Source organism: Pieris napi, chromosome 14 (genome assembly GCF_905475465.1).
Source record: "Pieris napi chromosome 14, ilPieNapi1.2, whole genome shotgun sequence".
Classification (NCBI taxonomy): Eukaryota; Metazoa; Arthropoda; class Insecta; order Lepidoptera; family Pieridae; genus Pieris; species Pieris napi.
Window position 1 is genome coordinate 11898232 of NC_062247.1, and position 13073 is coordinate 11911304.

Genomic DNA, 13073 nt, shown 5'->3' on the forward strand with positions numbered 1-13073 from the left:
TTTAATGGGTATAATAGTTTAATTACGAAATTAAAAATAAGAATGAAATTAAACACACAAAGGCTTATTCTAAAATAAGAAACCTTTCAATATATTCGAAACTTAAAACTATAAACGAGGAGACAAAATGAAAAAGGATAGAAATTCCGTAATGCCTTAACCGAACTTTATTTACTGATATGTTGGCCTTTATTCATATTGATATAGATCACTAAAGTACATACAGCTTATATAGTACGATAAATAGATGTTACATAACTAAAAATAGATAAATGATATGCTCTAGGGTGTCATGAAATGTAGTATTCGAACCGGGAGACGGTGAAATGAGAGAAAAACAGAAAAGCGAACGAACAGACACATTCATCCATTAACAGTAACACATAACCAACGAATGGAAACAATGGTCTCACTACGAATAAAATTGCATAAATTGCGCTTAATAAAACTCTCAAATATAATTTAACTGTAACATTTTTCATCAACTTTTTAATATGTTAAGATTAATTTAAGACTTTACCTAAAATAATGTGTATTGACTTTAAATTTGGCATCTCATTCTAAACACTGATTTAATTAACCTCTTACAATACAATATTATCCTAAATATTTAAAATACTTTTCTAAACACATAATTTTCTATAATTATCTATTAGTCAATACCAGTGTTGAGGAATTCTTAGGCCTGAAAACGCCACACGCGCTTTCGAGCGAGGGACAGACTCGCCGATTTGACATCTGACAATCACTTGCCAAACGTCAAAACTAAATCTGTGCTTTGCGTGTGGCGCTCGTGAATACAGATATGTAATTTCTCGACTCGAGTTAAAAGACTAAAATCCAATCTCTTTAGAAAAACGCTTTCCGTGAATCGGATTCTTCCTCAATTTGAGAATTGTGCAAAATATCACCACACCCTGGTCTCCTAACATCATTAATCCGATTTACTTACATTTTGATATTCCAAAACGATATTTAGTACAACTCTAACAATCCTTACGTCTTACTGAAAACTAATTTAACCATTTTACTAAGCTCTAGTTTTATCATTAATATACGTGATGTATAATTATGATACAATTTTATTAGTGTAAATAATTCTCGTTTGCGTTAATATCGAGATGAAAATTCATAATCGCTTTGCACTTTGAAACGTCTTAAGCGAGAGAGCTTTGAATCGCGCGTTTTTGCACAGACGACTATGCATTTCATTGCGACTCGAGTACAAGCTTAAAAGTTACAATTGATTCATATGACAATTTACATTTCGAGTCGATTGTCAAACTTGACAGTTGATGTACGGAGTAATGAAATCACCGTTAACAGCGGTAGAACACCTAACGTTACTTATATTTGTTAAAATAATTGATTTAATTGTCCGTGAACGAACACGATAACAATTCTTAGTCGTCAAATCAGGTCTCTGTTTCACGCATGTTTGCCTAATCACATTGAATGGACGTAAAACTGAACACTTAAACTGGTCCAATTTGAGGAGAGACGCCGAGCGGCGTAGACGAACGAGTTCTAGTAATCGTTAGAAAAATACTTAAACCACGAGTTAATTTCATTCGAATTGGACTAGACGCATGTTTAACCAAGAAGGCAAAGATGTGTGAAAACCAATTGGCGTAGAATATCGGAGCCGAGTGAATTTATATACAAAGTGTCGAGAGATTTATACTAAAATACTGTCGCTAAAGTTAGTGTAAATACTGACAACGACGCGCTAATCGGATCCCGTTTCCCGAGGCCGCGACGGCGCATCTCTAATGTCGAACCGGGAATAAATAAATACTTAATCACTTAGTGAAACATGCACGCGCATTTATAGTGTTGTAGCTACCATTAATATAAATTAACATCAAATAAATGCATCACGTCACAATTATTTCACTGAACGTACCGTTAGTGATAGTTTCTACACTATTTCTAGTCTATGGTCTAGCGTCGAACGTCATGTCACGTCTGACACATTTCGGACACGGTCATTACGTCACTCGAACCGCAGACAGATGAGTTGTGATTACACTAACTAACCGAGAATCATCGAAACGACCGACAGAATATTTTTCTAAATAACGAAACATGGAAGTGAAGTTGTTCCGGATCGAACCGGCTCTAACTTAACACTAATAAATTGTCTAAAACTAATATTGCACACACATACACATTCTAAACATCAGAGCGATTTAAAAAATACCAAATGTGTATGCGCACAAAACTATACTTAATAAGAAATGCAATAATAAATTGTGCATATTAAAATAGTGAATAAAATATATGTATAAAATATAATCTTATAACTGCAACTAATGTGACAAAAGAAATATATTTATGTTTAACAATGCAAAGTGAATATATTCCGTGTAAATATGCTCGCAGAAGCAGCCGATGCAATGTTTGACATTGCTCATACATATCGCCAAAATGGAAATAAAATTCTGCGCAATCTCATTGCGATCTGCTTCGATCACTGGAAACGTATATCTAATATAAAAATAAAATAGGTATAATGTTTAAAAATAATTTAAAACTCACGGAATGAAATACCACACAAAATATAAAACCTCTCTGACTATGCCTATTGCTGTAATATTAACAGTCGCCGACAGATGGCGCTTTCTTAAATTAGATAAACGTACGTATTCACTAGGGAAGTAGAGTTATAGCACTTATCTAAACTGTTCCAAGTAAGCGTAATACAGATACATTATAATTTCAGTCGAGTTATTCTCGATCGAGAGAGAGGTAGTCGCCAGGGCTTCTCTCGGGTGCGCAGGCGATATCTCGAGGCATGTGACATGTGACATTGCATAGACAAATGACATTAGACGTCATACTTCAAAGACTACTACTATAAGTAGTTTCAAATTAAGAATTCTGAAAATAAATTGAGATGTCGCTTGCGTCCCCGTACACTGGGCAGAAATGCGACACTTGTGTGATATTCCTTGCGGATGTTTAGATACTTGACTTGGAGAAGGAGACCCGAAGGTGGTTGGACTCTGACAGTTGGTAGTTGTGCATCTTGATGAGAGCCGCCACTGCGTCGTCTATGGACGGAAGTTGCACGAGCGCCATCTTGCGGTCCTTCCTGAATTTTTTTTAACAGAACTTTAGTCTATATTTTTTTAACGGATACATCAATCAAATAGAACAGCATAAAGATCTCAGTGTTGTTTTCCACACGAAAAAAGTCGTGGATGAAGCTAGCAAATAAAATTAATGTTAATTTTAAAATAAAAATAAAATTATTTTGAAAATATTGTTCGTTCGTTTTACCGTAATTACTTTTTTACTTAAAAACATTACATTTTTATATAATTAACACAAATATACACGAACAAATAATGTGTATAGGGATAAATAAAAACAACATTTTTTATTAAAAAAAGACGAAATTAGGAATGATTGAATACTCACGGGAAGAATTTGAATGCCTTGATAGTGAATCCGCGTTTGGTGAACGCGTCCTTTATGTCATCCTCGGAGACGGTCGCTCTGCGGACATTCATTGTTATAACTTGGAGCGGAATTGAACAATAACTTAAAAATTCCGGATAAATGTAAGATGAACATTCCGTGCGATGTTTCTTAAAGATTTTTGGAATTTTCAGCACTATTTCAAATTCTTATTTAACAATCTCGTTTATACTGCTTAATATCTATTTTATATATTTTTTAATGTATTCAAAACGAAATCATAAGAAGAATTTGTATTTTGATGCTATGACGTTTGGAAAAACTTACGGAATGTTGGAGAGATGCAGTGTAGCACTCGGCGGGTAGATGTTTTGGTAGTTTTTGCTTCCCGGCTTCTTGAATCTATGCAGTGGGCTTTGCGAGTAGTCACTGAAAACGTACAACGACTGATTAGATTTTTGATTATATATACAATACTTGACGTATTCGGTAGGGGGCTGATTAATTAAAAAAAAAAGAATTGTTAAGTGCCTATCTGTTACCTAATCCGCTGTTTGCTGGTAGTTTTTCAGTTAACAAAAAGTTACTAGTAAAATCTGAAATTGTATCTTATTATTTTTTAAATATTTATAGAAAAGACAGCTAACATATACTGTCGATATATCATTTTGTGGTGATATACTCCGAGTATATTAAGCTTTTGCCATGTTGATATAAGGCAAAATTAAAATACCATATGTATATAAGTTTTCTAATTAAACACAGCAATGGTTACTTAACTGATTGACAGATATTGATAATATTATACAATATTTGGCACAGGACAAACATTTTAGATTAACACTAATTGTACCCGCAAATTAGTCTCAAACAAAATCGACCGTGGGAAAAATTTACGTGAAAAAATTATAAGTAATAAATCAAAAACCTTTTAAAAGGGGTATACCGTCATTTAATTATTTTATATTTAACACTGGATAATCACGACAACCTATCATGACAAAATAAGGAAGCAATGGCGAATTAATTTTTTAATTGGACTAGTAATTTTTGAGTCTATTCTTAAGAACAGGAAATATATTATTAGTTCATATTTTTAATACAGAATTTTAGTTAAAGACAATGTTAACATACCGTGTAAGTCCAGCATCTGGTTGGCCTTCCTTCGGCAACTGCACGGTTTGGTGCTTGCTAAGCATCACGCGCATGGCTTTTCCGAAGACACGCAGCTTGTCCATGTGAGTCATTGCTGGAATTGTTGCAATATTAGAATTTGAAATCTTTAGAGTTGCCCGAGGCGATATTGACCAAATAATTACTCAAAAATTGTTATATTTAAGGTTTTAACAGATTATAAATTCTCGTAGAATATATTTGGTTTAAAAACTATTTGAGTAGTGTTAGCCTAGTGGCTTCAGCGTGGGACTCTCATACCTGAAGGCGTAGGTTCGATCCCCGGCTGTGCACCAATGGACTTTCTTTCTATGTGCGCATTTAACATTTGCTCGAACGGTGAAGAAAAACATCGTTAGGAAACCGACATCTTGGGTCTTAGACCCAAAAAGTCGACGGCATGTGTCAGGCACTGAAGGCTGATCACCTACTTGCCTATTAGATTTAAAAATGATCATGAAACAGATTCAGAAATCTGAGGCCAAGACCTAAAGAGGTTGTAGCGCCACTGATTTATTTAAAAACACACTTAGAGAAAAAGCCAATAATAAATAGAAAACAAGTGACTCACTCAACATGAGTGCGATCATTATTTGCTTTTACGAGATACAACACTAGAACATTCACAAATCCGTGACGAACGTGCTCAAAGGCAGAAATAAATGTCTAAAAATTCGTACGAAACTCGCCTTTATAGCCATAGACATACCTAGATGAGCCTGGTGAGGTTCCGCCATCTGAATCAAAGCTGAATCTTTTTTGTTGTATAGGATCTTCACTCGTTGCACATCACCATACACTCCTGAATGGTAAAATTGTGTTATATACGGAACAATATTTCATGTCAATGTACCCTACGCTTTTCGTTATCAAACTACATGGGTCTACAAGCTTCATTGTATTATTGAAAAGGAAAAACAAGAGAGAAAATCTATACTCTATCTGGTCACGTAAAGTTTTTCTGAATGCAATACACTATGGACTTTTAACACTAAGCTACTTTAGACCTTCTTCAATCACTACGTGGAAATCTACTGTACTAAACATTGTCTTTCGACATTTGAATTCGGAATCAAGTAAACATGAAACTCGATATCTGCTACATTAAATGTCTGAAACACAAATTGTCAGTAAATAAAGCTTAGAATGATCATAGAATGTAAAGTGTTAACAAGCGAAGCTTCGACGCCAAGTCAATGGATGCGGTTATCAGTAAAGAAATCCAGAATGTTAGACAATTTGTCTTCCAGGCAGACAGGGGCTCAGTATAGTAATATTAATGTTTTAATATAAAATACGGAATGTGTGCACACGTACCGAAAAGGGTAAAGAGAGCGTCAGGCGTGACCATCTAAAACAATAGGAAAGAGAAAAGAGATAGTATTATAAATAGTCGTAAAAGATATCTGACATCATATCTATAAATAAAATTAGCAACTTATTTAAGGAATGTATATAACAGCCCGTAACGCCGACTATGGTTTAATTAATTAGTCGTTCGATGCGATCCCACTTAATAAAATGACGTTACTGGCTATTGTGTTAGCGCAATGCACAATTTGTCAATAGACTATCTAGTTCATCGATTTGCTTCATAATTGTGTAATCTAATCAATCTAATATTGTTCAATAGTATTGGAAATTTGCGGTTACTGGTTGGTGTAGTACAGACCTCTTCGTTTAGGTTGGACACGAGGAGGACGGTTGCTAGGGGCAACGGCGGCGCGGCGAGAGCTCGAAGAGCCGGTGAGGCTGGAGTCAGAGTTAGGGCTCCGAAAGCTGGCAGGCCGACTCCTCCAACTCCAACGCCGTACGGTGAGGCCAAACCTGATCCGAGGCCAAGGAATGGAGGTGCTAGAACACCACCACCTAGAGTAAAGTACACGACTTAAGTGTTTAAACTCTGTGTTTAATAATAGAAATATTTTTTGAAATACCACCTTACATTACAAAGTTTACATAAAAAACAATACAAATTCTAAGGTTATTTTACGACAATCTATTGTTAACAACAATGAGCCGTTTAAACATTTGGGGCCTTACGCTAATATTACAATTTAGAACAAAGAACTAAAACATAGCAGTGAAGTCGCGACGTAAAACATCATGTTATCTTTTTGCTCGATCCTTTGAATGTAAAACGGCATAACAACAAAAGCAACAAATCGAGTGTGTCGGAATAATCCTCATATATCACAACCCTCTACGGTGCAGTGGGGATTTATGAAAAGTTATTAGTCACTGTGGAAACATTTAGAATTGATTATGAATAATAAACACAATACGAGATAGAATGGAATAGTGAAGATAATACAAAAGCCTTAATGCGAAAGTTTGTAGCCGTATAAAGACGTTGTTATGGATAACATATATACAAAGAAAACGTATATTTAATATTAAATGAGAAAAGTGCTTTCGCAAAGATAAACTCGGGAACGGTGAGCAAACAGTGCTTAACACATTTCGGGGGATATAATACGTCGTAACAAACACTTAAACAAAACTTCGTTAGACAAGACAAACATTGCGGTTGTTGCGACAGTGTAGAAAGGTGCTAAAGCGTCCAGAGCCTTGTGACAACTGCCCTTTTTCGCAGGCGTGACCCGTTGCGAAACAAATATACTATGTTTAAAGTTACTTTAATAATATTGAGCATAGTAAAAATATAATTAATGAAGAATTAGTCAAAAAGCAAGCAGAGTAAGCTTTTACATTTACTGGGACGTGTAGTAAGAATTCCTATTAAGAAGAGACTGGTTACTTTATTTCATAATTGCAGTACAAAAAAAAATTGAATTACGTGTTAGAGAGTATTATTAAAAAGAGACAGAAGAAACTATTACTTTACAAAATACATAGTCGGTCGTGCATCAAATTGTTTAATATGCATTTGTTTCATCAGCGGATCACGTGTACTTGAAAGATTGTAAAGGGCAGATGTGGATAAGTATTGGACTAACTCTTCCCGGATGCGGCCAGGATGCGAGCGCGCAGTGACATCAACTCACTGGTCAACAGCTGGTGGGTATCGCCGTCTCCAGACGGCAGGGTCGGGTTGGTGTAGTCCCTGGACTTGTCATTGTTATACTTCACGTTCAGACAAGTCATCTTTGAGTAGTCGATGCGCAGTGTGCAGCAGCCGTTGTAAATGTTCTGTCCGTCTAGGGCCTGTTAACAAAACAGTATAGGTCAAGAACGTCAGCAGCTATTAGAGTTCCTGGGCAAGAGAGTACACTATTGAATATAATAATAATTACATTTCAGAATAAAAATATTCTCAATTTTGTGATCACAAACCCTATAATAATATATATTAATATTTAAGTGAATATAGTAAATGGTACGTTACGGGTAATGTCACAGGGAACCTTGGCTTCTTTTTAAGTTTATTTTTGTGTTTCACTTATTAATTTTTAATTAACTTTTTACGTGTAGTTTAGGTTAAAATGCTTTTGTAAATTATTAATTATTTGCGGTAAATTTATTGATTAGTCTTATTAACTCATTGTCGTAGCATGCTATCTACGTCGTAGAGGTATGCCCGTGCTACGTAGTTCTCATCAATACACTATTTGTTATCCAAATAACTGTATTCAAACTGCTTATATTCCCGTACAAGCGCTTTATCACAAATAAATCGCAATCTAGTGCTCCACGCAAATCGTTTATTTGTGTTGTCATATCGTGTTTAGAGTCTTATTCACACCACTTTATTAATTATTACTATATAAATATTTGAGTTAAAAAGAAGTATTGATTACGAAGAAAAATACAATATGACCGTATCAAAATGGTTCTCTGGGAAATTTGTTTGTCCTCGACGCCTGTGGCAGCCTGATAACGGTACATCGCGATAGAAAAGGGAATTAATTAAAATGCAATAGCACTCAGCCCATTCCTGTGAGCTTTATTCCCGTCCACGAAGTCCACTGTAAAAGTAAACATGATATTTTTCCAATGGAAAAATAGTTTACAATATTCTGTATGAAATGAAGCTTTTTAATAACCCGTGGGGGTTTATATTCTTTAATTATACAGTCTTTGATATTCCATGAACTTTATAATATTTCTCACATTTAATTTGTATTAAACTTTTTTACAACTGTAATAAAATTTATGCACTAACTAAAAACAAGGTATGTTATTAATGTAACATTTATAGAAAATTATTTTTAACTTTAACTCTATGTAAAATTAAGCAAAGATCGGTTATGATTTATTAATAAAACTTTTTAATTCGAAGTTCAATATAAATATATTAGATTCGATGATTGTATAATCTTTTAAAATATACGCGGTTCTCTGCACAAAAAAAGAAAGAGAATAAAAATCAAGACTGCGACATAGTGTATGTTAAACAGATGACGAACAAAACAAAACACAATATGTATGACGGTCAAATTTGAGTATTATTATAACAGGTTAATATGATAAAATATTTATGCTCACTATATTCCAGTTAAAGAAAAACAATGTGAGGAAACCGGCTTGCCTTAGACCCAAAAAGCCGACAACCAGTGTCAGGCACAGGAGGCTGATCACCTACTTGCCTATTAGATTGACAAATGATCATGGAAAATAAATCTGAGGCCGAGACTCCAGTTGAAACTATACACAGAAAGATGTTTATATCCATTAACATTCTGCAAATTCAAGTCTTATATTATTATGTATTCGAGGTGCCATTAAAGTGTTTGTTAAAGTAATACCACAGCGGCAAAGTATCGATATCGCTGTTGAATTTTTATTGCATTTTCCTTAGAGAAACGGTTTGCTTCTTTAATTCAAACGGTTCAATAATTGCACCCCGGGCGTTTCCTGGAGTCGTTTCATTAGGGGACCGCGGTGCCTGCGGCGTGTCCACTCTTTGACGTGAATTACCGCGACCAATTAACCGTACTATTTCAACTCGTTAACCAAAAGAAACACTGATATAATTGTATAATATAAATGGTATGTACTTTTTATCAGTTTTTAATGAATTTTAAAAAAACTATAAAACACGCTTGCTCGATAGACGAAAAATATGGCACAGAGCGCCCCACGCTTTTTCACAATGATACCAATATTTTTGTTCATTACCATTTTCAGAATAAATTAGGAATTATTTATCACTTTTTAAAATTAAATTAAAGGGTGTTTTATAGTTTTTTTTAAACTATATTTATTTTCCACTTTTTAGTCCTAGCAGCAATACGTGTTGTCTCAATTTAATCGTATTGCTTTGTGGACTTAAATTTTTTTTTATTGTTTTTTCGAGATAAACCTATGAAATATTGTCACTGATTCTTTATAAGTGTACAAAGTTTGAATTAAATCTGTCCGTTTAAAGTGGGTCAAAATCGAGTCCGAAGGAGTCGGAGTCGTCGGTAAAAAAATAATATACATTTCAATAATAATTCTGGTAAACGCTATATTACGCGATTTTATTGAAAAAGCCCTGCTCTTTTAAGCCTCCTTGAAACGAATACTTACGACTATATTGAGAATCTTTTGGATAAGTTCAAATTAGTCAGTCAGGATGTTTCAAAAATCGTGATCTCATGTATTATTAGGGTTACTTTCTAGATAAAGAGTCACAAATGTTTGAGAAATCGTCGTACGAAACGCTCAGAGGAAATTTTAAAGGAAAATGAACTGAATTTTTTACAATGAACAGGCGAAGTAACCTCGAATACCTTTCACAATCAAATAAAATTTTCAGAAACGCAATGAATAAGTGAGAGTTCAATGTCGGAAAGCTGAATATTGGCTGTAGATTTAATAAATTTCTGCTCTATATGCAAATGTGGACCCCCTGATGTGTAGACGTGAATAGATTGGTTCGCTTATACCTCTACTTATATGGAAATGTGAAAAGCACATAAGAAGGAGGTCGCTTTGATACGTAATTGTTTTTGTAGACACATTTTGATTGCGGCGGTATATAAAGCCGTTATTGGAAAATGATTAACACGATATACGTTGTATTGTCGCGGTATCGTTTCGGTAAAGAAATTGCCTATTTAATTCTGAGATAGTCAAACTATCCGAGCCGAATTGAAGTTCGATTCTACAGAGTCCTTACTACGAATTTTGGCATGAGTCTGAGGTGCCGAAAACTAACACAGACATAGCGTTCGCTTATAACAACTCTCAGCTACACTTTCCAATACACACGCACACACATTCATTCAAATACTTATACATTCACGCAAACTTAGGTTTTATACGACTAGTGTTTGATTAAATGTAACACTAAGACTACATTTCCAAAAAAACTGTTTTAAACATGCAACATGTACAACGAAATAATTGTAATCCAGTTACACACAGGGGCACCCTAGTGGGGACTAGCAATAGATGAATTGCTAGTCCCTAAACCCTATTTCTGTCATGAATAAAGTCTTTATTTTTTATTATTACTTATGTAAAATGTCATCTATACCTAACATTTTACATTATAATCAATCTTTGGAATTATGATTTTGTTTTTAATAAGAGCATTTAAAATTCGTTGTGTATATAGATACACACAACGAATACATAGTTTAAGTGGCTAGCATTGCGAATAGCCAGATTGAATTGACCTAACAAAACTATAATTGTTTGCGTAAAAGCCAACTGAAAGACCAATGATTATATTTAGCAAAATAACTACTTTGAAACACGTGTTTGTCACTTGATTTGAGCTCATAAGACGTAACAAGTGTCCTCGGTAACTCTTAATCACGTCCTTGTAATTGTTTTATCTTTAGCTCGTTAGAACTCGTTTAAGCAAAGACTTCTTAGAGAAGGATTAAGTGCGGTCCGCCTCAATCCACCCCCTGTTGCTAATTCTGAAGGTTTTTCCACGGATAGCTAGATAAACAATTTTTGGCTCGGTATATTTTTTCTAATAAATAATATTCGATGACATGTCGACACTATAAAAAGAATTGTTGAATAATATTTTGTCACATTAATTTATAAATTTAGAGCAGTGATGGCCTAGTAGCTTCAGCGTCCGACTCTCATACCTGAGGTCGTAGGTTCGATCCCCGGCTGTGCACCAATAGACTTTCTTACTATGTGTGCATTTAACATTTGCTCGAACGGTGAAGAAAAACGAAAAAAAAACGAAAAAAACTAAAAAAAAATGTCGACGGCGTGTGTCAGGCACTGGAGGCTGATCACCTACTTGCCTATTCGTTTTTAAAAATGATTATGAAACAAATTCAGAAATCTGAGGCCAAGACCTAAAGAGGTTGTAGCGCCACTGATTTATTTATTTAATTTCTAAATTTACAGTTAGTGATAAGGAAAAACATTGCATAGGTACTTAACGATGTACATTTAAATGGTGCATTGTGTATGCTTGCATACTTGGTTGCATTTCCTTACAATTTCCGTGTAAACCAAAAACTTGGCGACAAAAAAGGGAGCCAGTTTTTCCCTCCCGCTCTACGCTCTTCATCAGAGAACTGGTAGTTTATGTAGGTATAATTATCTTATTATTTTTTTACTGATGTACATATTTTCCAATATAAATTTATTAATTTTCATTTAAAAAATCATAGAGTAATATAGATATTTATTAGTATTAGATTATTTAGAGGATTTACTGTATATTACACAGTATATTTTAGTTCTTTAAAATACATCATAAACTAAATAAATTGTTGTTTAAACAAAAAAAATTGTAACATTTATTTGTTACATATTACTACGGTAAAGACATACATATTAAAAGCTTTTATTATTCATTATACGAAAAATTAATCCCAATATTGTTGAGTGTAATATTTTATCGAACAATGTAAGTAAACAGAAATTCTCTCTACCACTGAGAGCTCTTACGGGACAATCGGGGCTCTGCACTGAAATAAATACAATTAAAAGCTTTTAAATACAAACAAAAGCAGAAAGACGATAGTGGACACAGTTCACTGTTCATTTACTGGATTTGTGTACATCAGCTTGCTCTGTTTTGGTAGATATTATTTATAGACAAAGAAGATTATTTATATCTTAATAAGCTTACATATTTCGTGGATCTATTCCCGGCGATTTGATACGAAAATTATTATTGGATTATTGGACTTCAAGAGAAGTTTGGTTCAAAGGTAAGGTAGGTAGGTACTATGGTAGGTTAGTTATGAACATCGTGTTATAAAATTATTAGAAAATAAGATATATAGAATAAAAATATTAGTTGCTCTTCAAAAACTTCGTGTAAAATTGATTCGCTAAATTAAAGAAACGAAAAATAACAATATGAACAATAGTTTTACAAAAGTGCAGGTAGATCGCATCGATGTTACAACAGATATTATATGACTAATATAACGAAATATAAATTTAATATAAGATATAAAGAAATGCTAAAAGTGGCTTTTAATACATTGTAAATATTTATTCTATTAATTTATATTGAATTTATATTATATAGGTTATGTTAACTAGTTTATAATAATAGTGTTAATAATATAAATAGTAATCGAGTCTTTTAAATA

The 13073-nt window shown here is 33.8% G+C and overlaps 1 protein-coding gene across 8 annotated transcripts in view; it reads right to left on the bottom strand.

Moving 5' to 3' along the window:
* LOC125056328 (polypyrimidine tract-binding protein 2) overlaps positions 1–13073 on the bottom strand; it is a 344301-nt gene continuing 331228 nt past the window's right edge. For 7 of the 8 annotated variants that reach the window (XM_047659383.1, XM_047659380.1, XM_047659385.1 and 4 more), the window contains 8 exons: positions 7560–7767; positions 6272–6468; positions 5917–5950; positions 5309–5401; positions 4561–4675; positions 3754–3855; positions 3427–3504; positions 1–3097 (listed from right to left, as the gene is read on the bottom strand). In XM_047659383.1, coding sequence (XP_047515339.1) covers positions 2965–3097; positions 3427–3504; positions 3754–3855; positions 4561–4675; positions 5309–5401; positions 5917–5950; positions 6272–6468; positions 7560–7767 — 960 coding nt within the window. In that variant the 3' untranslated portion in view covers positions 1–2964. The remainder of the gene's footprint in view (positions 3098–3426; positions 3505–3753; positions 3856–4560; positions 4676–5308; positions 5402–5916; positions 5951–6271; positions 6469–7559; positions 7768–13073) is intronic. The other variant, XM_047659379.1, reaches the window with a different exon arrangement.